Source organism: Trachurus trachurus (genome assembly GCF_905171665.1).
Source record: "Trachurus trachurus genome assembly, chromosome: 24".
NCBI lineage: Eukaryota > Metazoa > Chordata > Actinopteri > Carangiformes > Carangidae > Trachurus > Trachurus trachurus.
The window spans coordinates 18563402-18591396 of NC_139910.1; the positions used below are offsets into that span (position 1 = coordinate 18563402).

The 27995-nt window shown below is 44.3% G+C and overlaps 2 protein-coding genes across 2 annotated transcripts in view; both read left to right on the forward strand.

Moving 5' to 3' along the window:
• The window catches only part of slc16a10 (solute carrier family 16 member 10), a 33576-nt gene extending 12440 nt beyond the window's left edge, over positions 1 to 21136 (forward strand). The window contains exons 2-6 of the mRNA XM_084000723.1: positions 8256 to 8400; positions 9840 to 10269; positions 16177 to 16320; positions 16507 to 16735; positions 18323 to 21136. Of these exons, the coding sequence (XP_083856849.1) occupies positions 8256 to 8400; positions 9840 to 10269; positions 16177 to 16320; positions 16507 to 16735; positions 18323 to 18546 (1172 nt within the window). The 3' untranslated portion in view covers positions 18547 to 21136. The remainder of the gene's footprint in view (positions 1 to 8255; positions 8401 to 9839; positions 10270 to 16176; positions 16321 to 16506; positions 16736 to 18322) is intronic.
• Positions 21137 to 23234: 2098 nt separating this feature from the next.
• On the forward strand, positions 23235 to 27992 carry mfsd4b (major facilitator superfamily domain containing 4B; the record flags this gene model as incomplete). Its single annotated transcript, XM_084000880.1, has 4 exons — positions 23235 to 23507; positions 25284 to 25452; positions 25624 to 25740; positions 26632 to 27992. 4 exons carry the CDS (start codon positions 23235 to 23237, stop codon positions 27990 to 27992), a joined length of 1920 nt encoding a protein of 639 aa, XP_083857006.1.
• Between the last annotated feature and the right edge of the window lie 3 nt (positions 27993 to 27995).

Genomic DNA, 27995 nt, shown 5'->3' on the forward strand with positions numbered 1-27995 from the left:
AAAAAAAATCACTCAGCCTTGTGGGGCCCAGCAGAGAGTTCAGTACAGAGTGGTTCACTTCCTGACCCCATGGGTCTAAAAACTGTGATTGTAATGCGAGCTGGCTGCTCAGGCTGCCGGGTGGAGGTTCTCCTGCAGCAGCAGCAGCAGTTCGGCCCATTGAGTGGCTCCATCATTCCTTCTGTCTGTGCAGAGCCAGTGAGTCTGGGTTCTGTGTGTGTAACCCTGCAGGTAACACAGAGTCGTAACATTCATGCTAAGCTACAACTTTCTGGCTTTCCCTTTTTTTTCTAATTAATTTAATTTACCTATGGTCAGCTAATATACTAGGTTATATTAGAGAAAGGTCATTTCCCTGGCTGGAGTGTTGGGAGTGTGCTTGAACAGATCATTGAAATGTACTTTTTTGGGGGGGTGGGTGGGGGTGGGGGGTCAGCTCCATGCACCTGTAGAGCAGTCTGCATTCCACACTGTATTTCTGCACAGAGGATGTCTTTAATCTGTTGTGTTTCATTTGAAAAGCTGAACTATGGTCAAAGTTTCTGCAAAAACAAAAAAAAAAGCATGAAAAGGGAAATCCACTCCACAGCCTCTTCATAACTTCAGTGCACTAAGTGGATGTTATTTAGTTCTTTATCTTCTACAGAAACATGAAGACTTCTGGGAACACTCTGAACAACTCTTGCTTATGTTGAAATTGGAAACTTGGACCTAATGCATGTTGTATATTTGTATTAATCTTGCAAACAGTCTCAATTTAAACAACCCAGGTTTCTTTTTTAAATAAGCTATTAATAGATTTGTCAACTGTTGCATAGCCAATGTTAGCATTAACAGCTGTTAACTCCAAGATTTACATCAGTTCATGCAGTAAATTGATTCACCCATGGGTGACTTCACAAGAGGCAGCACTTCCTTAGGGCAAACTAGACACCACAGTGACAGTGAAAGTGACAAGAGAGGCCGCAGGTTGGCACACTGACTTCAGTAGAGGAAGCTGTAGACAGATTTGAATTAGAGTGTGATGCTGAATTAACAGTTTTTCCTCTGGATGAGTAAGGAAACATGTGAATAATGTTAACATTAACATTGTAGGACTGTTTTTTTTTTCTGTTTTTTTTTACAAATAGCTCTTCTAGCATTGCAAAACACCCAGAAAGAAATGATCTGACCTTATTTCCACGTTGAGGTAGTGATACAACAGGACATCTGTTCCTACAGTATGTGTGTGTTATCTGTGATTAACACTGTTGTCTTTATTCCAGTGTAACTGTCTGAGCCGTTGGCTTCTCTGGTGTTAAATGAAGCCTGACCTTATTACTCTGAGCATTGTCAGTCAAAAGATTCCTAGAATGTGCTACAGGCACAAGGTATTTATTTGTCCAGGCCCAGAAAATGGCCTGTCACACCACTGATATGAGCCAAGTATCCTCTTCCATTAGTTGTTTCCATTAACTTTGGTAAATAGATAACTCTCCAGCCAGCGGCTTTAATGGATGCCCTCTGAATTTATTCACCATTCACCACCATGAATAGATGGAAAAAGGATCCATTAGGTCCATTCTCTCCTTTACACACAGTCTTGTTTGATGTTCTCAGCCAGTGATGGCTAACGTCTGGTGCTTTTCAGCCTGACAGTTAATACATGGAGAGGAAATGGTGTGATGGTGATCTGACATGGATTTACAGTAGGCTAAGTAAGCTACCAGCTGTGATAAGCTGTCTACATAGTACATGAATTATCACCCTAAAAGTCTGATGCAACCAGGCAGCAACTTCCAAGGCTGAAAATTAAGCCAATGGAAACTGCAGTTCCTCTAATGACCACTGGGGTCTGGCTCCAACAGTGAGTCAGCCCCCATAGGCTCCTGTGTGAAAATATCATACTTAACAGCATAAATCAACATGTTAACAGCTGTCTACAAAAGCTGTTTTGGTCTCTAAAGTCAGGCACTGCCAAGATGGTGACAGTGGAGCAGCTCACTCTCAGCTTCAGAACTGCTCCTTCAGAAACTCCTTTTCCTCCAAAAAGAACCTGGTGCTAGTTTGGTGCTGGTGTCAGTGTCGTTGCTCAGCTGGTTCAACTCTTGTGCCTCCAAAGAACCAGTCAGAGCCAGCAGAGCTGCTCCTCAGTTCTCAACAGGCTTGAAAATTAAAACCAGACTTGAGGGGTATTGAAGCGGTCTACACAGCCTGTCTCACTAGCATTAATTCTTGCCCCGAAACCGGATCCCCCAAAGAAAGGGAAGCAGTCTTTGTTGTAACCGCAGCGAACAGCGACTATGGACTATGTTTTGACGGCAAGATGTTTTCATTCTTAAATTAACGTTAGCCGTTAGCCACAGCCTGTAGCTCGGCTACTTAGCTTCAACTCTGCATACATCAATTAGCAGTTAAACAAACGTAATAAGATATTGATAATGTCTATGTATATCTTTGCCCCTGGCGTAATCGGTTCTTGGCTCTAGACCAGCAAGGAGTTGGTGCTCGTCTGGAACCAGTTTTGAGAGCCAGGAGCTGGAAACGGCTAAAAGCCATGAATAAAGCGGGTACCAATCATGAAGAACATGTGTCATTCATTTGTATATAGATAATGTAATTGTTCAATAACATCCATCTTTTAATCTACTGAGAATAATATGTTATTATATAGTGTTGAGACAAAGACATGTCAGGAACCATTGTTCTGCGCTTCACAGGAGGCCAAATAGCTGACAGGACCTGAACACACAGAGGAATAGGACACTGAGGTCAAAGTCTGTAGTTCAACTGTCAGTAGTGTCACCTCAGTGGGTTTTCAAACACATCTTTTCTGGTTTACCTGAGGCAGAGTGTTATGCAGTCAGTGCTCGCTGCTGTAGGTTCAGTCATGGCGGGGTGAGCGGGTTCAGAGCACAGGGGTTTCCAGCAAGGAGTCTTTAACAAAGCAGACAGACGACTTAGAGCAACTCTGCCTCAGTGTCCAAGCGGCCCGCGGCTAGCAATGGATGTCACTGGGACAGAGGATCCCAAAATTACATTTTTCAATCTGGAATTCCTCTTTGTCTGAAGCGTAAATGCTTTTTAAATCAAGAGAGCCGGCAGATGAAACCATAACAACAATTTCCTGTTGTCTTTGAGGGATTCTTTGCCTTTCTAGTTCACTGCCATTTATTACATTATGTTGCTTAAAGGGAGCTGATATCCCCACAAATATGAGACCCGACAGGGCAGATCCCATTGAATTTGGGCCGTTGTCCTGACAGCGGTTGCTGGAAGAGGTCTTTAGAAGCTCTGACCGTGCGTTGGCTCATACCGGGAGACCAGAGTGCTGCATGTAGGTCACACATCACTATTTTTACCTGTGGAAATGTGAAAATGTAGTGTCCAGCACACATCTATTAATCAGTTTGGACTTGATTTAGGTCAGCATTAAGACCTCTGTGAACCTGGCTCAGGTTTTAACACTGAAAACAAGAATCTAAGGAGTCAGTCTTCTCCAAACTTCAGCATCTGTGCAGCCTACACAGGAGATAGCCATTTCCACTCATCTCAGTATTTGAGGATTCACATTCCCTTATGAACGAGTATTCAATTACTTGATTAGTCGCAATGGTGGCACAGTGGTTCACTGTTGCCTCTCAGCAAAAAGGTTCTGGGTACGTGGGCCTCTGGCCTTTCTGGGTGGAGTTTGTATGTTCTTGTATGTTCTCCTTGTACCTGTGTGGGTTCTCCAACCTCCTGCCACATTCCAAAGACATGAACAGTTGGTTGATTAGTGACTCCATGTTGCCCGTAGGTGTAAATATGAGAAGGTGTACATTGTTACAGTAATCTCTATATGTTGGTTCTAGGACAGGTCCCTTGCAACCCAATTTCATCTCAAGGGGGGCAGACCAGTAAAATGATCGCATAATAACCTGTAAATAATGAGAACTCTTTCCTTTTTTCACTTTGTGCAAAGTGCATTATTAAGATGTTTACAGTGTATGAACTAATCTTTTTACAAAACATTATAAACAACCTGACATTTCTTGAGAAAAATACATTTAATTTCAACTAGGGCTGGGCGATATGGACCAAAAGTAATAGTGTTTTTTAACTGAATGTCAATATAGGATATATATCGTGTTTCTGTGACGTAATTAAGAGTTTGCCCCAATTAGTGGCCCTAATGGCTTAAAGCAGATATCAGCTTCACGGCCGTTTCGGCTAATGCTGCGTTCAAGGCAGGCTTTTGAAACCGTAAGTTACAGCTTCAAGTCACAACTACGACTTGGTAGCGTTCCAGGTAACCCGTAGCTCGTGTTTTTACCATCCTGTTGTCTGTGAAAGTTCCCTATAACGGCCACTCGTAACTTCCGACCCGTGAACTCGTACCAGATCGAACTGGTATGACTTCACAGGAAGGAAAAACACAAAGTACGAGTTTCTTTGAACGCACCATGAGTTAGCAGCCCCCGCCCTTGTCAGGCATCAATTGGTCCTCGTGCTACGTCACCACATTCACGCGCATCCCTTGGCTGCACACACAGCCCTTCATGCCGTTCTCTCTCCTCATTGGATAACACTTGTATCCCACAAGGAAAATTTTCTCCTCGGGTTACAGCAGAGCAGAGTGACGGAGAGACTCGTGTTTAGGCTGAAATACTTCATGTAAGTGATTGCTGACGGAAAATAGGACTATTTAGGACTTATATTAACAAAAACATTCCACTGATATCTGCTTTAATATTTTTGTCGGAGGCAAACCCTTAAAAAGGCACTGAGTTCTAGGTCTAGGACCCATCAGACCCTCTTCTTGCTGTGAGGTGACAGTGCAAACCACTGCACCACCGTGTCACCCTCTAATCTCAACAGCTCCCTCCAGCTGTTCTGAACTGTGACAGTCAGATGTTGGTTGGGTCTCATTCTGACAGGGCGCAGTATCTCAGCTTCAAACCTTTGAGTTCTCATCATGAGAAATCTTACAACCTAAAGCCTACCACACACATAAAGATAATCGGGCTGATTTTGCCCCGATTTTCCCCCTTCCGACCATGGACAAAAATCGTCCGATTATTGTATAAGATTCTCTTGTAGTGTGTGGTGTGTTAAGAGTCAAAATTCTCCCGACAATCGGCTCGGAAAACAGACCTGACATCCAAGGTTTCAGATACACACACCTTACATTATTCAGCATGCGTGTAATGCTTTATACACATTGGTCGTTGACGAGGCATTCTATGCATCTAGCACTGTGCTTAGCTAATTTAGAAACAGGTGCAGTATGTGCTTTATTGTGTCGTCTGTTAAACTGATGATCAGACCAGTGATAGTTTAATTTTGCCCAGAGAGCTCAACAGCCCAGACCACTCTACTACTCCACTGTCATCAGTCAAGCAATCCATTAACACGCACAAATGAACACTTTACCACACAGCCGTCGACCCACAAACGCAGACTGCTGTAGCCGGGATCTCAGCAGTGATGTGTTTGCTCAGTCACAGGGATCAGAGTGGAGACAAACTCATAGATTAACAGCGTCAGGGTAGCAGGGTGTTTTTCCTCAAAACGCCTTCATGACCTCCGTCTCATGGGGAAACCTGAGAGGGTGCAATACTCTGACAGCATGAGGTGAGGTGAGGATTCTCAGAATAAACAGGGGGGCGGCAAAACCAGTAATAACCATGAAACCCGACACGGTGGTCTCTTTTTACTTGCTGTAAAAAACAGACAACAGAATCAGTGACACTCCAACCACTCGTATCTTTTCTCACTAGAGAAAAACAACTAGTCTTTCGTCACATGTCCGGGCTTGTCGTTCACCTGTGCGGTACCTACTACTACTGTTCGGGGCTGTGATGTCATTGGAAGGCCTGGAGGTGTCCCAGATAGCCGTTCCCACCAAAAACATGTCACTCCTGTCAAACTTCCCCATTCGCTCCACAGTCCAAGGGTGCACCGACTAGGCTTGCACAAGTCGTGTGTGTGTGGTCAGCGGTGATGCACATGCAAGCATTTCTAGTGAAACAAGTGGTTTTTTTTTCCAGCACAGGTCACATGATGTCTGTCCATTTGTCTGAAGCAATATAAAAACAGCCCGAGATAACCACCAACAGCTTTTCAAGTTATCTGTTTGTCCTGTTGGTCCCAGACTCCCCGAATGATCGAGTCCTTTTTCTGCTGTTACTATTCCAGCGCTGCTTATCTGCAGGGCTGTAAATGTGTCCCATGTATCTAAACACATATTAGAGGCCCGCTGCTGCAGCACGTGACACGGCTCTTTAACCTTAGACTAACAGAAGACTGCCGACCAAGCACCGAGCAAACACCGCAGATGTTTCCTGCTGTTGTCCTGATTTTCACAGTTTAGTTCTACTGACGTTTCTTATTAGAGGTAAAACATAATCACTGTAGTTGACCTGAACAATAAAGAGCTGTCTCTCTGTACTGGTACTTGACTGAACATGAAATACTGTCTGTAGCAGGAAACAAAGAGACAATGTTTGAAGCCCAGTGCTGTTTTTTTTTCTCTTAAGAAAATAAAAGGCTAACTGAGGTTGCTCAATGAGCTCAGGTGAAATGGAACAATGGATTTTAATGCAATCCTGAGGTTTGTCGACTGAACTGACTACAGCATTGTATTGTGTATATGATGACATCTGAGTTTCCTTAGGTGAGGAAAGATGTGGGGGCATTTGCAGCAGTGAAGGAGATTTTACGGCAGCAAAACTCTGCTGTTTCCATGGAGACTTTTGACAATTTCACACATTATTTTACTAGGAATGCCAATGCCAAGGAGTCTGTTATGCCTTTGTTATGATAGGACACAGGAGAGACAGGAAGTGGGGAGTGGGAAAGAGGGGGAATGACACACAGCAAAGGGCCGCAAGGTGGAATCAAACCTGGGGCCGCTGCAGCAAGGGCTACAGCCTCTGTTTATGGGGTGCCTGCTCCACCAACTGAGCTACAGTATATGACGCTTCAATCAGGGTTTTTACAGTATTATCCTCTCTGATACTAATACCAGTACTGATCATCAATGAGAGAGATTGGCTGATACTGATCATATTTGGCTGCTTTGCTGATGTCACACACTTTGTAAAAGTTATATATAAAATGGGTGGAGTGTCCCTTTTTCCCATACCGAAATAGAGAATGGTTGAGTGGACCAATACAAATACCGTACAGTTTATGTCGCTGTTGATTTAATATCTCTGGTAACAATGTGAGCATGGCTCCGTCATAGTAATCCTGGGTGTAGCCTACAGGGTTTATTTCTTAGTGACGAAGGGCGATCAGGAGAGGTTACATCATGACCTACCCGTAAGGTTAATGGTATTCCCATGGTGTTTGTGTGTTTAGTGTTGACATTAGGCCCAAGTGTTTTCCTGACCACTCCTTCCTGCCCGCTGTGTGTTTTCCTGCCATTGCAGCTTTTGGTCATTGTACAAGCTGGCAAGTGGCATCTGCAGAGATGTTTTCTTCAAGGTTACAGAGAAACACGGGTGCAGATACAAACAACGTGGAGTGTGATTAATGCCCCCGATCTAAGAGAGGAAACGCATGGCTTGTTGACACGTCTAGTGACTGATTTCCTGAGTAAATGGACTACAACAGCATCGTCGGGCGCCGTTTTGTTGTCAACGTCTGCAGCATTATTATTGAGCGCATTGTGCCATAGACTGTCTTGTTTGATGTGTGGATTGTTCATCACATATTGCTCCAGGGTATCCGCGGGGTCTTGAAAGGTATTAAAAGGTGATAAGTCAATTTGGGGAAAATTAAGACCCTTAAAAAGTATTAAAAAGTCTTTTCACGACTTTATAAAAGTCTTACATTTTAAAGGTATTTTTTCTGAATTAGCCTAGCTGTCCAAGAGTCCTAAAAAACATTGTTAAAGTGTGTGAATTTATTCATTTTATTAAAAAACAAAGATGAACCGGTACATAAAAAAGAAGATAAGATTGTTGTTTTTGTTTTTTTGAGAGTGGAGCAATGTTTTGTTTTGTTTTTTTGATAAACTTTGCCCTTGATTTATTATCCTAGCCTATTTTGAATTCTGTAGCATCATAGTGGTCTATAGTCTTTTATCACAAACTAAAACTGATACGTTAAAAGTGTCACTGATGTAAATGGTTACAGCTTGAAGTGGCGGTGAGGTATTGAAAAATATTGAGAAGGTCTTGAAAAAGTCTTAAAAGGTATTAGAATTAACTTCAAGATTCCTGTATAAACCCTGTGCTCATCATTCATTCACCGTCTCTTGCTCTGTCTCTCCATGATTCCTGCAGCGTGGGTGGGCTCCCTCTCCATGGGGATGATCTTCTTCTGCTCTCCCATCGTCAGCATCTGCACCGACATCCTGGGCTGCAGGACTACTGCGGTGGGTGGCGCCACTGTCGCCCTGCTGGGCCTCCTGGCCAGCTCCTTTGTCACGTAAGGAAGCAAACCCTTCATAGTTTACATTCAAAGATGAGCTGTTTCCTAAATATAGATGGGTGGACGGCATCAGCGGGGCCAAGCCCTGATGAACGTGATGCCTGCCGCTGACACTATTGGTCAATGGGCTGAAGAGTGTTGGAGCTTCCCTGTGAATTAACTAAACATGTTCTAAAATTCACTATAACTGTCACTGTTGTGTAGAAAAAGACATTTTTTTATTCTTTAATTTGGAAAAAAAAAAGTCTCACTCACCTGTTGGGTTTGTATTAGCATCAAATTCACATGGTATTTGTTCTGGGAATGTTATCATAATGATTAAATGGTTTCACTACTTTGATCAGTGGCCCAGGCTCAGTCACTATTGTGTTATCTAAGTCTGCAGTGTGGGTGGGCTTGAATTAACATCTTCCAAAACAAAGCATCCTCCAAGCCGTCATCATCGCTATGTGTGTACGAGGCTCTGTATTTAACACACTGTTGTTAATCATTTCCTAGAGCCCTTCACACGTGAGGAAACACTCACACCAACACACAGAAATATCTGATCCAAATGAAGCCGCGCTTCAACTTTGTAATCACTTTCAAGTGCAAAAAAAAAAAAGACGATGTCATAAAAGGCTGAATTACTGCTTATCAAGTGCAGGGCCAGGCTGATAGCTGACTGCAGCAGTGCAAGGTGCAAAAGTTAATTGTGATGCGTTAGAAAGTTATTTTATAAAGCAGATAAGATTATTTATACAAACAGGAGCATAACTCTTTATTTGCTTGCTTTGTTGGATTTTACTGTTTTATGTTATCTCCTAAGGTTGAAAAAAAGGTCAACCATGTGTCAAGATATTCTACTGAGTAATAGTGTTATAGATATGTCAAATATAGACTACCTGTCGTCGGGTTTCTGAGCTTTATTTATTCAGGAAGTGTCACTGAGCTCAATATATCATGACAAATGTATGGATTGAAACAACAGTATCAGTGCTGTCATCAAAAGCAGACTAACCTGCAGAGGTGGTTTAAGGTGGAGCCTTTGCTCAGATGGAAAATAAGTTTATTTATGCAAATAGCTGAGGGCCTTTTGTTACAGCCAGAGGGATATCTTTATCAACCATCAGGGTTTGATGTGAAAACAGTCTGAACTAGACTATAACATGAGTCTAATTAACCATAATCATTTGCTTTTTTCTACTTAACAGCCATAAGCCAGCCAACAGGTCTATTTTTCCTTCTAGACTCTTATCTGTACGGCCTTTGAATGTGCAGATAATTAAACAACGACAAGAACAAAACACGTTTTAGCTGCTTAATGAATAGAGTCATCTGGATAATGGAGCAAAAACACTTCAGAAATACCCAGTGCCATGGGGAAACTGAAGACATTATTGTTAGCAGTGTGAGTCATAAAGCTGTACAGTAACAGTTGATTTGTGTGTCAACAGGTCCCTGATTCCCATGTATTTCACCTATGGCGTCGTGTTCGCCTGTGGCTGCTCTTTTGCCTACCAGCCCAGCCTCGTCATCCTGGGCCACTACTTCAAGAAACGCTTGGGTCTGGTCAACGGCATCGTGACGGCCGGCAGCAGCCTCTTCACCATCGGCCTACCCTTCGCTTTGACGTATCTGCTGGAGCACTTGGGCTTGTATAACACCCTCCGTGTCCTCTGTGTCCTTATGTTCGTGCTGATCCTGGCTAGCTTCACATACAAGCCCCTCCTGCCCAACAAACCCGGTAACAGCCAAACAGGCAGTCGGTGCCCGGCCATGAGCCAGATCTGCAACGTCAACATCTGGAGGTCTTTGGGCTATCGCATCTGGGCCTTCGGTATCCCTGCAGCCCTCTATGGCTACTATGTGCCTTATGTCCATCTGGTAAGTTTTCTGTTTTCTACTATTTCCTTCTCTGGTCTGCTTGTCAACCAGATTCACGTTCACAGGCCTTCGCACAGTGCGCGATTTTGTGTTTATGTGTTACCTGCTACCATCACCCCATACTCAGAGTCAAAGGTCAGCGTGATGATACATACTGTAACAGCACGTAAATGCTAACGGAGGGATTCCATGGTGGGATTTCCCAGTATCCTGATCCCGTGTTTTGGATGTGTTCCTTGGCACGGGAGCGGAAAGGGGGCAAGAGGTCAACTAGGTGCTTCAACAACACGGATATCAAAACACGCTCTAGCTACGTGAGGTCTATTCATGTGAAATGTGAGAAGGGAAGTATGCAGTCGTCCAAACATACAGAGATGGTATGGGGTGTTACAGTATAGGGTGTGCAGCCAGACATCACTTGATAGATGAGTTTTCAAGTGTGCTCAAGCAGAGGGTGTGTGTGCTCAAAGCACAGCAGCATAAGAAAACATGTGCAGAGACAAAACAGATTGTATTGTGAGAACCTGCAGCTCATGTCTTCAAATAATAATGATGTTTTTCTAAAGCTGTTGTACAGCATCATTGTTATGCTTTGGTCTGGTAATTGGTGTTCGTGAACAAACACCTTATCTAGTATATTCATCTATGGCTAAAAGTTGTCCTGTTATGTGTCGTTTTATCACTTTACAATCTGTAAAGTACTTTCTCTCATAAAACATGGCAAAGCCGATTAAAAAAACAAAAAAAACCTTGTTGATTACATACGTTACAGACTGACACATGCAGATCAGACAAACAGCTCAGAGCTATCAGCATAAATGGCTGTGCATGTAACCATCAGCATGATTCTGACTTGGGTATTATATTTCTATGAAGACAATATCTCAGTGACGCCTAGAGGGATTTTTTTTTTTTTTCAAATTCACTTGAGCCGTGTGCCAGTTCAGACTAGAGTTCACATCCTTGAGCGTGTGCATTCTACAAAGGTGTGGTCCTTTGCCATTGTAGATGGCGAAAAACAAACTGAAATGGGACAGTCTGGTCCACAGAGGACTTTCACTGACACCAACTATTTACTATTTACTGTCAGCAGCCTCAGCGCCACCTGTAGCCTTTTAAACATGTGGCAGCAGCTGTCCTTCCTCAGACATTGACCCCACCAGCCTCCCTGCTCTATGCCAAGCCTTGTTACTATGCACATAAAGACTATAAAAGAGTAAAGTCCAGTTTGAAACACACACACACTATACTGAGAATTGCTGAGTTGTGATAAAGACGTTGGCTGCAGGTAAGGTATGTTTGCTCTGGAAGCGAGTTGATAAAGGTGTGGTAGTAGTACCCAGGGTAGAGTGGTGCAGGAGTTTGTCTGTTATTTTTTTGCAAGGTAAGCAGCAGGGAACACATTCACACAGAACAGTGTCACACAGAACGTATCTTTGGTTTACAAAGCTGCCTTTTGTTTTCAGACCAAGCTTGTTTCGGTGTGTTTAATGAGGAGCACCTGCAGGGCTGCGGTGTGTGGGCTGGATTGGGATCTTAGATGTTTAACGAGCACCTTTAACAGCCAAAAAAAAAAAAAAACAGAGAGCTGAGAGAAAGTGGGTTCAAGTTCTGCAACAGACAAATTCACCCTAAAATGCACCATTAAATTCCCACGGTCAGCCGATGATGAAGTGTGTCATGACTCATGTTTATTCACAGCAGACACTTTCACCTGTGATGACAGGTTATGGTTATTGATGACACCAACAATGAGCTCAGATACATTTTTGTAAGCCATGTCTATGATTACACAGAGCCATAGAAATGTCATTAAGTAATTAATTTGTCCTGTGTTTGACTTGTGAGGAAGGAGGTGGAATTTAAAGAACCCGTCTGGAGAAATTCTGTACGTTTGTCTGTGCCACCAAATCCCATCACAAAAGATCAAAAACTAACTAGTAGGCAGACACACAGACTTTGTTTTAATCATTTCATGAGATTTAATCCCAGCCTCGGGTCTCTCATTTTAAAAGGATAGTTCAACATTTCGGGCAAATTGGCCCATTGCCATAATCCCTATAGTCACAGCAGTAGGTTTGTTACCTTCAATTGTCGGTGCAAGCTATTTTTAGAACGGCCGAGCAGTACGGAGGCTAATGGGATTTCTTGGTTTCCCTCATCAAACTCATCAAATACACAATCCAACATCTCCAAAACGCTCTCATAGCGTGGTGAATGTGCAGGTCACAACTTGTCCACAAGAGCGTTTTGGAGTTGTTGGATTGTGTATTTGAGGAGTTTGATGAGGGAAACCAAGAAATCCCATTAGCCTCCGTAGCGTAGCTCTGAGCAGCTCGCGGCTCTGCTCCACCGTTCTAAAAATAGCTTGCACCGACAAATAAAGGTAACGAACCTACTGCTATGACTATAGAGATTATGGCAATGGGCCAATTTGCCAAAAATGTTGAACTATCCCTTTAATCATTAACAACAGACTGCGTTAGGTTACGACGAAATAGCGTGGGATCATGGGAGTTGTTGACTTCACCACCATTGCTGCACCACTCCTCCAAAGTGTAGATCCTGTCAGTGTCGGTGGTTCAGTAAAATCAAACATCTTCCCTACATCTCCATATTCCTTGTAGACTCCAGCGTGTGGAGTCTCTGCAACATAACATTAAATCAACAAGTCATGCATTACTCTGTATTACATAATTCATTAGGGGGAACAGGTGCCTGTGCTGATGCATGTATGTGTGTGTTGGGGCCTGTGTGAGTGCGAATGTTACCTGTAAGGCTCTGGGGGGGGGGGGGCATCACATGAATGTGAACTTGTGTTCCCTGAAAACGTGATCAAACGGCCCACGCCCTGAAAGAGTAAACAATCTACATCCTGCTGCAATCTGCTCTCACACAGCCCTGATAAGCAACAGTGCTTCATCCATCAATTTAAATGAAATTACCTTTTCCAAATGTTTGCAAAGACCTTTTTAACATAAACTGTTCCTGTAATGTGGGGGGGGGGGACAGACAGGGACAGGGACAGACAGTGTTTGGAGGCTGATAGTTATGCGAGCGTTCATCAGCTTGTGTTTAAATGTCAAACCTCCATGATGACAGGGTTATGAGTGCTGTTTCATCTATGTGAGCATCTATAAGCTCATTAAAGAGAGGGGGAGAGAAGTTGTTCCTTGTTTTTCCTTCTCTTTATACACAGGGACCAAACACGGGACACGGCACCATACTGCAACTTCGCAGGAAGCCTCGAAATACATAACACACATATCTGATACAGTGTGTGAATGAGTCAGAGAGTTCAATCTTCTTGAGTCTACCTGCAACATCCAGGAGTATTTACCCAGCCCGCCGGCTCACTATCACGTAGTGTGTGTTAGATAGATTCCTCCTCATGTCTCTCCAGGAATCAACAGTCAGACAAAACCACTGACCACACAGGCTCATCACAGGGTGGGGGGGTGGGCGGGGTGGGCGGGGGGCTGGTTACACCATCAGCACATTACACCACAGTGGATTCTCACAGATGAAGAGGCGGCCAAGAAGAGACATGATTTAGATAAACCTGAGAAATACATTTCACAAACCTTTGGGAGTGCTTCTGTGAAGAAATAGTGAGTAATGTTGTATAGAATGAACTGACGCAGGTTTAGGAGGAACAAAGTGGCTCCTCGGACCCGACGTCTCCACCTCAAAATGTCAAGGAAGCGAGCGCCAAAAGCCCAGACAGGTTACTGGCTCTCTCTCTCCTCACAGGAAGTTCTAGCTTTGAGCCTCAGAGGCAGGAACTATAACTACCGTATATACTGTATTATCTGCCTGTGTCTGAAATCACTCCCTCATTCACTATTCCCTACTCACTCTATAGGGAATCCTATATAGAGGACTATATAGATCACTGGTAAAATGAAAAAACACTTTCGGACACTTCTCCACCACACACACAGTTAATTACATTATTCCTGTCGCATAATTAAAACATTCCAGCGACCACAATGCACTATGCTATATATTGCTTCCTAAGTGACCATCAGTCGTACACTACTTTTCACACTGCATTGTGGGACACTATGAGTCCACTATATAGCACTACCAAATGGCATAGTCACTATATAGGCCACTATATAGTGAGTAGTGAGTGATTTGGGACGCAGCCTCTATGTCCTCCTCATGCCTGTGTGTGAGTACTGTGGTGTCTTCCCATAGTGCAAATACAGGCAGTTTGACTGGTGACTGCATGGATGGTTGTTTGTCTCTTGTCTATCCAGATATATTATAGCTAATGATGCTTAAATAATATAAAACATAAATCATTATGTAGAATCTATTTACAGACAGAGATCAGAGCCGGAACAGGAAGTATAGAAAATACCAATGTTTCTTCCATATTTGGTGATTTTCCAGCTGAAGACGATTGTATCAAAAACACAACTTTGTTTATTCACGAGCTATCGTCAAGATTGATAACTCTCTGTCTCTTATCAATCAGTCGCTCCTTAATGCCTGATAGTAGTAGTGATAAGTGGAGAGGCAGTAATAAATGTAACGTGACTTTTTCAACGCTGGTAGAGTGCCAGATCAGTCCGAGACCTCTCTGAAAACCCTCCTCCCAGAGGTTATCAGTAACTCTGCTGCGTGTTTGCACGTTCTGCTTCTCGGATGGGAGAATCCCCTCTGAGCAGGACACTAATGAACACAGAGCGTGGAGTTGTGCTGCTCTGACAAAGACAATAAGTCATCCAGAGGTCTTCTTTGCAGATGGATGTACTGTATGACCGGGTAGAGAGAGGGTGATGAGGTGGGTGCAGGGTAGACAGACAGACCGGCTCTGTGAGCAGGACTGCTGCTGCAGTTTGCCCGGAGGTAGAGGGATCTGGCCCAGCTCCATACAATAGGGTCACTCTTTTCTCAAAACTCTGGGCCTCACAGATTGGCGCTGGGCTTCACAGTCTGAGATGGAAAGTAGCATCCACAGCAGACAAATGCGGTGTTGAAGTAGCCTACAGACAAGGGTGCTGATGAGTAGCAGCCTGTGTCATGGTAGCAACAACAAACTCACCACTCTGTTTGTAAAACTAAGAATTTCTTGGCCTCATCGCTGCTAAATATTTCAAGACCTCATACTTCTTCAGAATAGTGACCATCCCATGTAAATGATGCATTAGCAACACATAGACTTTAACTTTCTTTCCTGTATGTCAGCTAAATAATCAAATGTCTGCTTAGATGGATACTAAAAGAAATGAACTTTCAACATATGAAGGTTAATTACCGGTCACTGGTGAGGATGACAACATAATGTTTGCTAATTTCATATCATAACCTCATTTGTGAACGTGACTTCTGTCAAAGTCAGATTGATTTACCTGGACTGTGACGGGAGAAGATAACAAATCCAAAGATCATCCCACGCGGTTTCATAATCTCACCCAAGGCTGTGTTTTGTTATTGAGAGACCCCTAGAGGCAGATGGAGGTAGACAATGTGTGTTTAAGTCAACTTTCCATTGGTTTTGATGGTTTCTTTTCACAGGTGAGTGAAGTCAGCGTGCATTATGCATTTGTTTCCAATCAAGGTTGCAAATGCTTTAGAGTCAGACCTCTGATATTTACTCCAGACAATGATGTCAAATTGTATGGTGCCTCAAACCCAGCCCCTAATGGACACTAGAGCTCAATATTGTAAATACAGAGTACGTTATTCAAAATCTGCTCTGCTCTTTAAAAGGTCAATTTTTCTTCTTTCTTCTATACAATCATACCGTCTGCGCGGGATAATGGAAAGACACCATTCACCACAGTGCTGTCTCCTCCGCTTTATCGTGGATGTTTTTATTAGTGTGCTTGTCATGATTGGAGCTACTGTATGAGCCAGTGTTCGGTCTTCATCTGTTTCCATGCTGCTCCACAGATGAAGCATGTGGAGGAGACCTTTGGAGCAGATGCCAACAAGGAGTTTCTGCTCTTGTGCCTTGGCATCACTTCATGCATCGGCCGACTCATCTGCGGAACGGTGGCCGACTATGTTAATGGAGTCAACAAAGTCTACCTGCAGGTGAGCAAACACACTCTTTTTCATTCCTCTGACTTCCTCTGACTTTATTCTTTTGAAATGACAGATTTCTTTGTTTCCCTGAATGTGTTCCTAATCCTTCGTCATCAATCTGTGATTGAACCATCAAGTAAAACTTGGAGAGTTTGCATATGATCACACCTCCTTCTACCTCTCACCTCCTCTCAGGTGACCTCCTTCCTCGTCATCGGCGTCATGTCCATGATGATCCCGCTGTGCAATATCTTCGGAGGGCTGATTGCCGTGTGCTTGCTGATGGGGCTGTTTGACGGCTGCTTCATCTGCATCATGGCCCCCATCGCCTTCGAGCTGGTCGGAGCCAAAGACGTGTCCCAGGCCATCGGCTTCCTACTGGGCCTGATGTCCGTGCCCATGACCGTGGGGCCCCCCATCGCAGGTATAATACAGACTCACAATAACACGCCAAACATATAATATATATAAGCTGGCATGAGTCAAACTGAGTATGACACATTCCTCTTTTTATTCCTATTATAAAGGTTAATTGTGGTTTAATTTTCACAGTGATATGTTATAGAGATTGATCAATAATGTTTTGAGAAGATATACACTCTATCTGGCAAGAATAAATGACATTGTCACAATCATTTCATGGAAGGAGGTAAAAAAATGAATTATTCCATCTTTATGGGCAACCATGTGTTGACACTATGTTGCTGTGAAGAGCAGCCATGAATACGAAAGGACAACAAAATGTGTTCATACATGTGCTTTGTATGATGTTAACGTTATTATTTTAAAATGACACAGTCCTGCAGCATTTTACAGAGGATCTCTGTGGCTGTCACTGAGATAAACGTGAGCTGTCACAGAGATCCACAGTCCTCTTGCACCACCTAGTGTTCACTTTGGCATCTTGGTGTAAATTAGAAACACTCTGGTTCCAGCCAGTGTTTGACTCGTGATAACACATGGACAACACTGAATGCATAAGACCAAAGAGATATAGTGTATGTGACAGTTCAATGGTCTAGGCCTCCCCCTCCATAAAGATCAGAGGTCAGGGATACAGCACAACACAAAGAGGTGTTGAAAAGGTAAAATGTGGATGGGGAGGAGTCGCTTTCTCACTTTCCCACCTCTCTCTATTGCTGTTCAAATAAGACAAATCATACCTTTTAAAAAACAGGGATGAACCTGCTCAGTTGCACTTGCTGAATGGTTTGAACTTCAAAAGTCACCAGTCCTGGCCCAGTCCATCATTTTAGAATCTCCTGGAAACACTTCTGCTGTGTTGTGTTTGCAGCACATGTGTTGTCTAACAGATGAAGATGTTTTCTAGATTTGTGTTTTTGGCCATTTGCATGTTTTCCTAAGATGGAGTGTGTAGCTTCCTGACCTCCATGTTGAATCTAAGCACAAAGAAGGACCACTGTGGCCTGGTCTGCTGCCCCAGCTGACATGACCAGATTCAATGAATTAGCTATTAATAGACACATGAGTGTCCCTCCAGCACCGTTTATTATTAACCCCCTCGGGCTCCAGAGAGGTCATTCATTACTGTGACAGTGAGTCAAAGTGATAAACTGTGTCTGTGCTAAAATCTCATACAGCAGCTCTGTCTTCTGGAGACTCTTTAAAGGGAAACAACCTCGAAAACAACTCTGTATTGTAACGTTCCGTTATTATCTCATAGCGTGGTGAATGTCAACTTGTCCACGAGAGCGTTTTGGAGTTGTTGGATTGTGTATTTGATGAGTTTGATAAGGGAAACCAAGAAATCCCATTAGCCTCCGTAGCGTAGCTCTGAGCAGCTCGCGGCTCTGCTCTGCCGCTCTAAAAAATAGCTTGCACCGACAATCAAAGGTAACGAACCTACTGCTGTGACTATAGGGATTATGGCAATGGGCTAATTTGCCAAAATGTTGCACCATCCCTTTAAGCACTTTGACCTTTATTGGCCTCAGCCTGACCCCCGCTGCAGTCATGACAACGCAATGACTCTGCATGTCTCTGGTTGCAGGCTTCCTGAGGGACCGGCTGGGGAACTACGAGGTGGCCTTCTACTTGGCAGGAATCCCCCCGCTCATCGGAGGCGCTCTGCTGTGTCTGATCCCCTGGGTGGAGGCCAGGCGCAAGAGGCTGGAGAAGGAGCAGAACAAGGAGCAAGACGTCACCCAGAAGATGATCGAGCACGAAAAGGCTGTGGAAGACCCGCAACACAAGACTGGAGAGTCTGTCCTCTAAAGTCCCCGCTGAACAGACTGAGGGAGACACGGGGTGGGGGGCAGATTAAGTTGCTGCTGACTGGCAGCATTACAGTGTGTGTGTGTTTGTGTGTGTGTGTGTGTGTGTGCGTGAGTGAGAGAGAGTAGCCCTGATTATGACTGCCTTTAGTAGGAAAATGTCAGAAAATACCAAAGCAATGAAAAATATTAGACAGTAAGAAGTTGAAGTGGAGTTTCACAGCAGTGTGAAGCTCAAGAACTATGCATTTGATTGTTTTAATTAAACTGACATCGTTTTAAGAGCAGGAAACTTGAAGTTTAAAAAAAAAAAAGATTTCATATTGGTTAAAAAGGAAACAATGCTTGCTGTGCTCACTATGAATGCAGTGTGAACGCTGACAGTCTTAAGAGAAAGGTGGACTTCCATTACTCTAAAATACTACCACATACTCTTATGATTTCATTTTCTGTGGAAAAGCTGCCTCAGTATTGTGAGAACAGGATTCCCATGTCCCAAGTCGTATGAAGCCAAACTGTATACGTGTGTGTGAGTCCATAGCCTTTTAAAGGGACAGGGAGACGGCCGTCATAGCCAGTGTTAGGTGAAGGACTGCCTGAGCTATAATGGTGCTTGAACACTTGAAGAAAAGCAACTTTAATCACAGTGATTTTACATCCTGTCTTGACACGTCACCTCGTACCTGTCATTTCGCTTCCATAAGGAGGTTAAACCTTCAACATGTTCCTTCTGTTTTCTGAAAAAAAAAAAAAAAGGCAACATAGAAAAACAACAGTGTTTGTCCAGGTCCAGGCGCAGGGGCAATGAATTTGCAATCTGTCAGTCAGCCAGTACAAATACACCCACTGTAAGCGATGAGCCTGATATTGATCGATAAGGAACATATTAACATTGTGTTTGTTGTTCCAGTCTACATGAATTGATTGTAGTAGTGACTTTAAGCAGTATTTCTTAAAAAAAAAAAACACACACACACACAGTGGTGAAACTTGTTTGTTTTGTCTTTTAAAAATGTGTTTAATGTTTCTCTTTTATTTGGTCCAACATTTTTATCCTTTGAATGTGCAACATGAATTTACAATGTGACGGAAGTCCAAGCAGCAGGTCATAAAACACATATCGCTGTGTCAGCTGCAGATCACCTGCTTGGAGGATGACCTCTGAAAAGGACCAAAAAAAAATAAACCAAAACACAAAATACCACTGCGTATTTAGGTCCTCACCACTTTATACGAAAGCTTTTACTCTTTTACATACAGTTATCATTTCATTTCAGAGATGGAGTCTGCTTTATTTGAAGTGAATCTGAGGATTTGAATTTGACTAATCATTGACTACGTGACCATTAGTCAAGTGAAGTCGAGTTAATAATTCACTCTGTGTCCAGTTTGTTGACCTTTAAGAGGAAGGAGTGTGTTTGATGTTTCCATATTGTATTTATTTTGTAGTTTTTGTGGAGAATGTGATGCTGTAATTGACGGGCATTTGCCTAAAAAGCCTTAATTTCATTTATTGAAGACCAAAAATGTATTGAAATGAAAATGGCTGAGAGTGTTAAATCCTCTCTTCTTGTTGTCATACGTCTCCCTGAAGCTTCCAGGTTAGTGTCAGTAGTGAACCATCTGAACACGTCACTCATCGCTCCGTCGCTGCTCGGTGACAGATGGCTTAAGGAAAAACTCAGAGACCTTTTTTTTTGGAAACCCGTGCACCACAGGACGGCTGTGGGCTGGTGATCGTGACACTCTCTACCTCAGATGTTGTCAAAAAAAAAAAAGTAGAACTGCCCCAGTCTGGACTCTTTTGTGCTCCTCCATCAGAGGCGGGTCCGACAGTGTTCAAGTCCAACGGACGAAAAAACAGAACGATGGAGCTGCCTGAAGCTTTGCTGTTTAATCCAACACTTTATTTTATGCAACAAGTCAGAGAAACCTCAGCAGCGTTTACATCTTCTCTCCTCTGAATATATATTTTTACGATAAAATCACATCTGTTGCCTTTCAGTCTTTTTTTAAATGACGTGCTTTAATGACCGTTTATTTTTAGACTTATAAGCATTGTAGTGTGATTCATCAATGAGAGCCTCAAGTAATTTCTTACAAGAAATTACTTAATTTGTACCTCTGAACATTGATTGTAACCATAGTTGTTTTGTTTTTTTATGCTTAATCACTTTTACTTAGCTAATATTATTTAGTTGTTGCTTCACACCTGCTTCTTGAAATGACCTGTGCCTTGCCTTCCAAAAACATTTGGAGAAAAAGCCAAAAACTACATGATTTATTTTTATTTAGTCATGATTTTGAATCACAAACAGCCTTAAAAAACTGTCTTATTGGTGTCTATAGAGGTTTATGTGACGGTCTGACTGTGTGCGTGTGCGCGTGTGTGTATGGAGGACTTTTGGATGAAATTTTGTTCCCCGGTGTTTATTGCATTTTATTGTTTGTTTGCTGTTGTGTTGGCTCTGTCACACCCAATCCAACCTCTGGATTTTATTCAGAATATCTGTACGTATGCGTTTTGTTTTTGCTGCATGTACAGATGAAGCTGTTCCTCCTTTAAGCTTTACAGTAAAGATTGAATATTTGCTCTTTTCATCCTATTTTGCATCATTTTGGTCTGTCTCCTTCATTCTCACTTTTAATTTCATACATTTACTCCATCTTGCATGTTTGCTGATTTTTCTCTCAGAATTTTTTCACCTCAAAATTTAGTTTATGATGTACCAGGGAAAAGGCTTTTAGAGACGTCCTCGCTGTGTGACAAACGGGCACGGCTCCAACAAACAGCCCAGAATACACCATCATTAGTGTGAAAAACTAAACATGTAGGAAACCTGCCAACTGCAAACATGAAATATTCTTAGTGAAGACGGCAAGATTCATGGGACAGAATGATAAGTTCAGTTTTACTGTTATTGCATTACATTTATTGCATTCATTTGGTAGATGATTTTCTTTTCAAAGCAGCATACAATGACATCATCATGTATCATCTTCTTGCACAATGACAGTGCACAGCAGAGTTCAGAATATAACCAATTTACCTTGTGCTCCTGTTATTTGATTATCTGCAAAACAGACATAAACTGATGGGACATGAAGTCCTATTCTTCATCGATTGTATAAAAATGAGCACGCAGTAGGCTATTCCTTTACGTAATTCATTTACTAACTCTGGTTGATGGCACTAAGGGTCATTCTTCATCATGAAAACTTAGTAAGTAAGTAAAGGACTCATTCTTGTAATATAATATTTTATTTTCACTTCAGTAGGCCTATTGAACTAATCATCAGACATTTGTGTCAAACTTGTATTAATATAGCAAAGTGACCTGTTCAGCCTTGTGTTGATGTCACAAATCCTATGCACTTCTACAAAACAAACAAAAAAACCTCAAACATTACATTTGTAAAACTATTTGTTAGGTTTGTAAAGCTTGTTCTACACACACACACACACACACACACACACACACACACACACACACACACACACACACACACACACACACACACACACACACACACACACACACACACACACACACACACACACACACACACACACACACACACACACACACACACACACTCATTGTGGCCCGTTCTATGGTTGTGGCCCAGCTCCAGCACCTGCAGGGAGAGTCCATGGATGTATTATAATTATACACTAGAGGCCGCCATTTTCTCTCAGTGGCTACTACTTCCTGTGGCCTCGACGTGTCAAATGAATCAGAGAGGGAAAAGAAGTAAGATGTGTCACACTGCTTTGAGTTCAGGATACTAATGTGGTGTATGTTCTCTGAGGACCTCACTCACTGGAATGGGTTTATCGCACAAGTTGCTGTTAGTATGAACAATTATTATGATTGGGAGGTGCGAAGGGGAGGTATGAAACCCAAAAGGGCTTATATGAAAACCTCACCGATGAAGAACATAATCAAAAACCAAATTTGTGACGAACAAAGACAAGAAAATAAGGAATAATTAAATGATAAGGAAAAGTAAGTAGAGAAAAGTAACAATCAACTGACTAATTGTACAGTGAATATAGGAAAGAAAGGAGAAATACATACATCAATTAATAATGCAAAACAATAATGATACATGTAATAATGAAAGAAAAAAACAGGTTAGGGGTCCAATGGTTCAAGTAGCATATTTATATATTTTTTAAATGCAATAGTTACTTTTCTTGATATTTAGTTACTTGCATAATGTAGTAATCCAGTTACCTTTTGGGGAAAGTAACTAGTAACTATAACTACTTTACTTCTTAAAAGTAACGTGCACATGTAGGCGCGTCGGTCAGCGACTTCCTCTGGCGGAGTGAGCCTCCTCTCAGCGGACGATCTCCGGCCCCCAGCCTCCAGCTGCCGTACGGTCTGTTGACATATGGAGGACCGGGGGCCGCGGCGCTGCTCCGCTGTCACCGTCTGAACCATCATCCAGCTGTTTACAGGCGTCCAACCGCGGCTGTACGTCTCTAACTCACGGAGGCGTCTAAACAGGAAGCGCTCTAACGGGAGGAGGCCGTTAAACCCGACAGCTGCAGCCGTCCGCTTTCTGTTTGTTTACTCGGCTCTACTGTGACAGCTCAGCTCCCCATCCCATCATCCCATCATCCCATCATCCCCGCCGCGGCAGCAGCAGCAGCAGCAGCAGCAGCAGCAGCTCGGTTAAATGTCCGCGTCCGCCGTCGTGAAGAAGAAGCACGTCCGCTTCGCCAGCATGGAGGACGAGGACGACGACAACGACGAGCAGGAGGAGGACACCCTGTTTGACAAGAGGAAGGACACCGGGAGGGGGCTGAAGAGCGCGCTGAAGGCGGTGAAGAGGACGGCCAAGCCGGGAGGCGACGACCGAGTGGAGGTGGTCGGCGGAGGGAGGAGCGGCTACGGAGCCTGCGGCCGCTGGGTGGTCACCCTGGCGCTGTGTGCGTCTTTCCTGGGCTTGGTAGGTTGATGGGGGTGGAGGTGGCTGGCTCTCGGAAACATAATATGGCATTAACATGTCGGCTGTTTAATCAGTCAGGCCTCCTCGTGACATATTATAGCTACAGTAGAATGCTGCTGCTGCTGCTGCTGCTGCTGCTGCTGCTGCTGCAATGAGTGGATGTAGGTGACGTTAGCTCAACAAACTCCTCGCTCAGAGTGAAGTATGATCTCATCTGGATGAATGAGGAAACAAAACATAAAGCACGAGTTTAAAATATTGATTTTATTTAGTCGTCGTGACAGGCACCACACTGTGTCACGACAACAACAACAACACAAAGTCCAGTTATAAAACTAGTGCAGGTGTAGTGTGTGTGTGTGACAGTGAGACGTTCAGGCTGCTCAGGTGAATTTTCCTGTCCGACCACACTCAGGTGAGTGTCTCAACTTCCTGCTTCCACACACTGGCTTTGTTGTTACTATTACAACATGGCAGGAAGAAATGCATTGCACTCATACAGCACACACACATACAGTGGTGTTGGAGAGTGAGACCACCAACCATATTCACCTGTTCACTCACACACACACACACACACACTGATAGGACAGCCACCAGGGGCAATTTGAGGTTCAGTATCATATATATTTTTAATTATTGGCATAAGCATGTCTTGCACTACAAGACACACACACACACACACACACACACACACACACACACACACACACACACACACACACACACACACACACACACACACACACACACACACACACACACACACACACACACACGGCTGGGTAGGACCCGTCCTTCCTTCAGGATGTATCATTCTCTCTCAGTCAGTGTCGTTATCCAGGAGAACCAGTTTTCTCTGTACACATGGGGACAGGAGCTGGAGAGATGTGACACCTTTAACGTCTTGCTGTACTCTGAAGGCCCCAACAAACCAGAATGGACATGATCTTAATTGTGTTTTTGAAAAACTTTGGGAGAGAATAGAAAAATATTGCACCCCAGCTATCCTGTAGTTGAGGGCATACTATGAAGTAGTAAGCTGTTTGGTCACATTCAACGAATAGTTTAACCTCAGACAGATCTGTACATCGATAGATCACGCACTAACAAAGCTAAACCCTGTTTAGAGGTATTTGTAGTGCTATGTTTTTTGTTTTGTTTTTAAATGCACCGTTAAACACTATCTTCCATTCAGATGGTGAAGAGAGACATATGTACAACACAATCTCTCTTTGACACTTTACATTTACAATAAAGTACTGTATAATAAATGTACTATATGTGAATTGTGTAAAAATGATATATGCAACTTATTACAAATTGGAGCAATGTCTTATAGTGACTATAAATGCCTACAGTAGCCTATTTGTGCTACTATTTTATACATATTATATACATTATACAACATTATAAACTGTAGCTTCCAAAAGTCTGAGACTTGAGACCAGAGGGTTAAGGGTTATGAAAAAAAAATATATATAAGGATTTAATTTAGATTTATGCAATTGCGATATGTAATTACCATATATGGTTGCAACATTTTAATAAGTACCATAATAGATATTTTTACATACATATGCCAATTTTAGTACAGGTGTAGTATATGTAATAAATATATATATCCATATATCCAGAGGATGTATGAAATAGTAATATTATGCAACATATATGGCAACATCACTGTTGTATATACTGTAATAATATCTGCTGCTGTCAATCAGACTGTTCTGATGAAACACTGATGGTCAGTTCACGTTCGTCTTGTTTTTCTAGGGGATGAGCATCTCAGTTCTCGGCCCCACGTTCGAGGACCTGGCTGTGAATGTGAAGAAGAACATCAGCAACATCTCCTACATCTTCGTGGGTCGCTCTGCGGGATACATCGGAGGCTCCCTGTTAGGAGGGGTCCTGTTCGACTGCATGAACCCCCACCTCCTGCTGGGTAACCCCCTCCCTCACACACACACACACACACACACACACACACACACACACACACACACACACACACACACACACACACACACACACACACACACACACACACATTACTGCCACCTGTGGAGTGATCACTTCTTCTCACAGCAGCCTCACTCTGCTGATCTCTCTCCAGGTTTCTCCATGCTGGTCACAGCGTTCGGGATGTGTGCGATCCCCTTCTGTAAGCAGGCTCTGGTCCTCACCGGCCTCATGTCCAGCATTGGGATGTCTATGGGCGTTCTGGATACAGGTGAGACAGCACGTCATTGTCCAACCATTCACCTCATGTACCAAAGCCTGAGGAGAAAAGGACTCACTGGCCACATGTGAACAACTCACTGTCTGAAAGTGCAGCGGTTCATACCGAGGTCTCACAGACCTGGTTCTCTCCATGTTCTCCAAACACATGCACATGTAGGCGCGAATATGAGTGTGTGAAGCGTGTGTTGTGGTCAGTTTGCTGCAGGTGGACTCCACACAGGCTCGACACACATCTCAAAAACAGTTAGCGCAAACAGGAAGCAGAACACTTCACTTCCACCTGCGACCGTCTCCTTCCTCGTGTGTGTTTCTTGTCACAGTGTCTTCTGGCTCTAACGTTCATACAGTATTATATATATATACAGTACTGTATGTGTGCGTGTGCAGGTGAAGTGTTCACTTCTGGCAGAGGCAGCTTCTTTCAGTTTCTAATTTCCGGTAACTTTGCAATTATCTAATACCACATTTGTCACTTTGTCAGTGTGAGCTATTGTGTAGATCAGGGATGTCAAACATACGGCCCGTGGGCCAAAACCGGCCCGCCAGAGGATCCACCCTGGCCCACGGAATGAATTTGCCAAGTGTGAAAATCAAATAGAAGCCAGAAGAGGCATTACGTTGTTGAAATTGAAAGTATTTTTCTCAAAAAATTCAGAAAATTGCTCGTAACATGTTTTGTAAAAGGTTCTTCTTATTTATAGGTTATTATGGTATTATTTCACTGGTCCAGCCCACTTGAGATCAGATTGCGCATGTGACACATTGTGTTTTCTCGAACACTCACTGTACTTTGAGGGTGGAAGTGAGTGAGTCCAGCTTCCTGCAGAGATGTGACCATGACGATCACTAACGTTGATTTCTTCCCCTCGTCGTGTCTCAGGTGGTAACGTGCTCATACTGAACACGTGGGGGGAGCAGGCCGGCCCGCACATGCAGGCTCTGCACTTCAGCTTCGCCGCCGGGGCCTTCGTGTCTCCGATCATCGCCAAGCTGCTGTTCGGGCCCGACGTGAACGTCAGCGGGACGGGAACCACGCCGCCCGGCTCCTCGCCTCCCGCCGATGCCGTCTCCGCCGCCGCCACAGCACAGCAGATCGCCACCAAAGCTCCTGACGCCCAAACCGTCATCCGCTACGTCCACAGCCGGAGCAGCACGCTCAAGTCCATGTGGGCCTACGTGGTGATCGGCTCCTTCGTCCTCCTCATCTCCTTCCTCTTCTTCCTCCTCTACAGCCGCGGCGGCGCGTCACGCGACAGAGCTCGCCTGTCGTCGGGGAAACCCCTGGTGGCCAAACACCACACGGCTCTCGTCGTCCTCCTCTCCTTCTTCTTCTTCGGCTACGTGGGCGCCGAGGTGGCGTACGGCTCCTTCATCTTCACCTTCGCCAAGGACTACGCCCACATGCACCAGTGGCAGGCGGCCGGGCTCAACTCTCTGTTCTGGGCGACGTTCGCCGCCTGCCGGGGGCTGGCCATCTTCTTCGCGGCGTGCGTGTACCCGGGCATCCTGATCCTGCTCAGCCTGGTCGGCTCCACCATCTCCTCGCTGCTGCTCTGCCTCTTCAGCCAGGAGAAAGCCGCCATCTGGGTGTGCACCGGCCTCTACGGCGCGTCCATGGCCACCACCTTCCCCAGCGGCATCTCCTGGGTGGAGCAGTACACCACGGTGACGGGCCACACGGCGGCCGTGTTCGTGGTGGGCGCGGCGCTGGGAGAGATGGTGCTGCCCGCTCTGCTCGGCTTCCTGCTGGGGAAGTTCCCCGAGCAGCCTCTGCTCATGTACCTGGCGCTCGTCACCGCCACCTTCACCTCCATCCTCTTCCCCGTCATGTACAAGCTGGCCTCCGCCCCCACCGGAACAGGAAGCAGGAAACCCCGCGCCCGGCGCCGACCGGAGGCCGACGACAGCGAGTTCCGTCAGGCGCTGCTGGACTCCGGAGCCAACGAGGAGGAAGAAGAGGAAGAGGAGGAGGAGGAGAATGAGGCCGACCAGTGGAACGACGCCGACTTTGAGGTGATCGAGATGGACGACACGGTGAGTCTCGTCAGCTCGCCCAGCAAGGCCGCCTCCTTCGCCGACGCCTCGGCTCTGACGGGAAGCTCCGCCTCCTCCTCTGGTCTCCAGGTGATGGAGGCCGGAGGAGGAGGAGGAGGAACCACGTTCTCAGACGCCGTCTCTCTGGTCGGAGACTCCCCCAGACGCAAACTGCTGCTCTCCCTGGACAGAGAGAAGCGAGACTGAAGC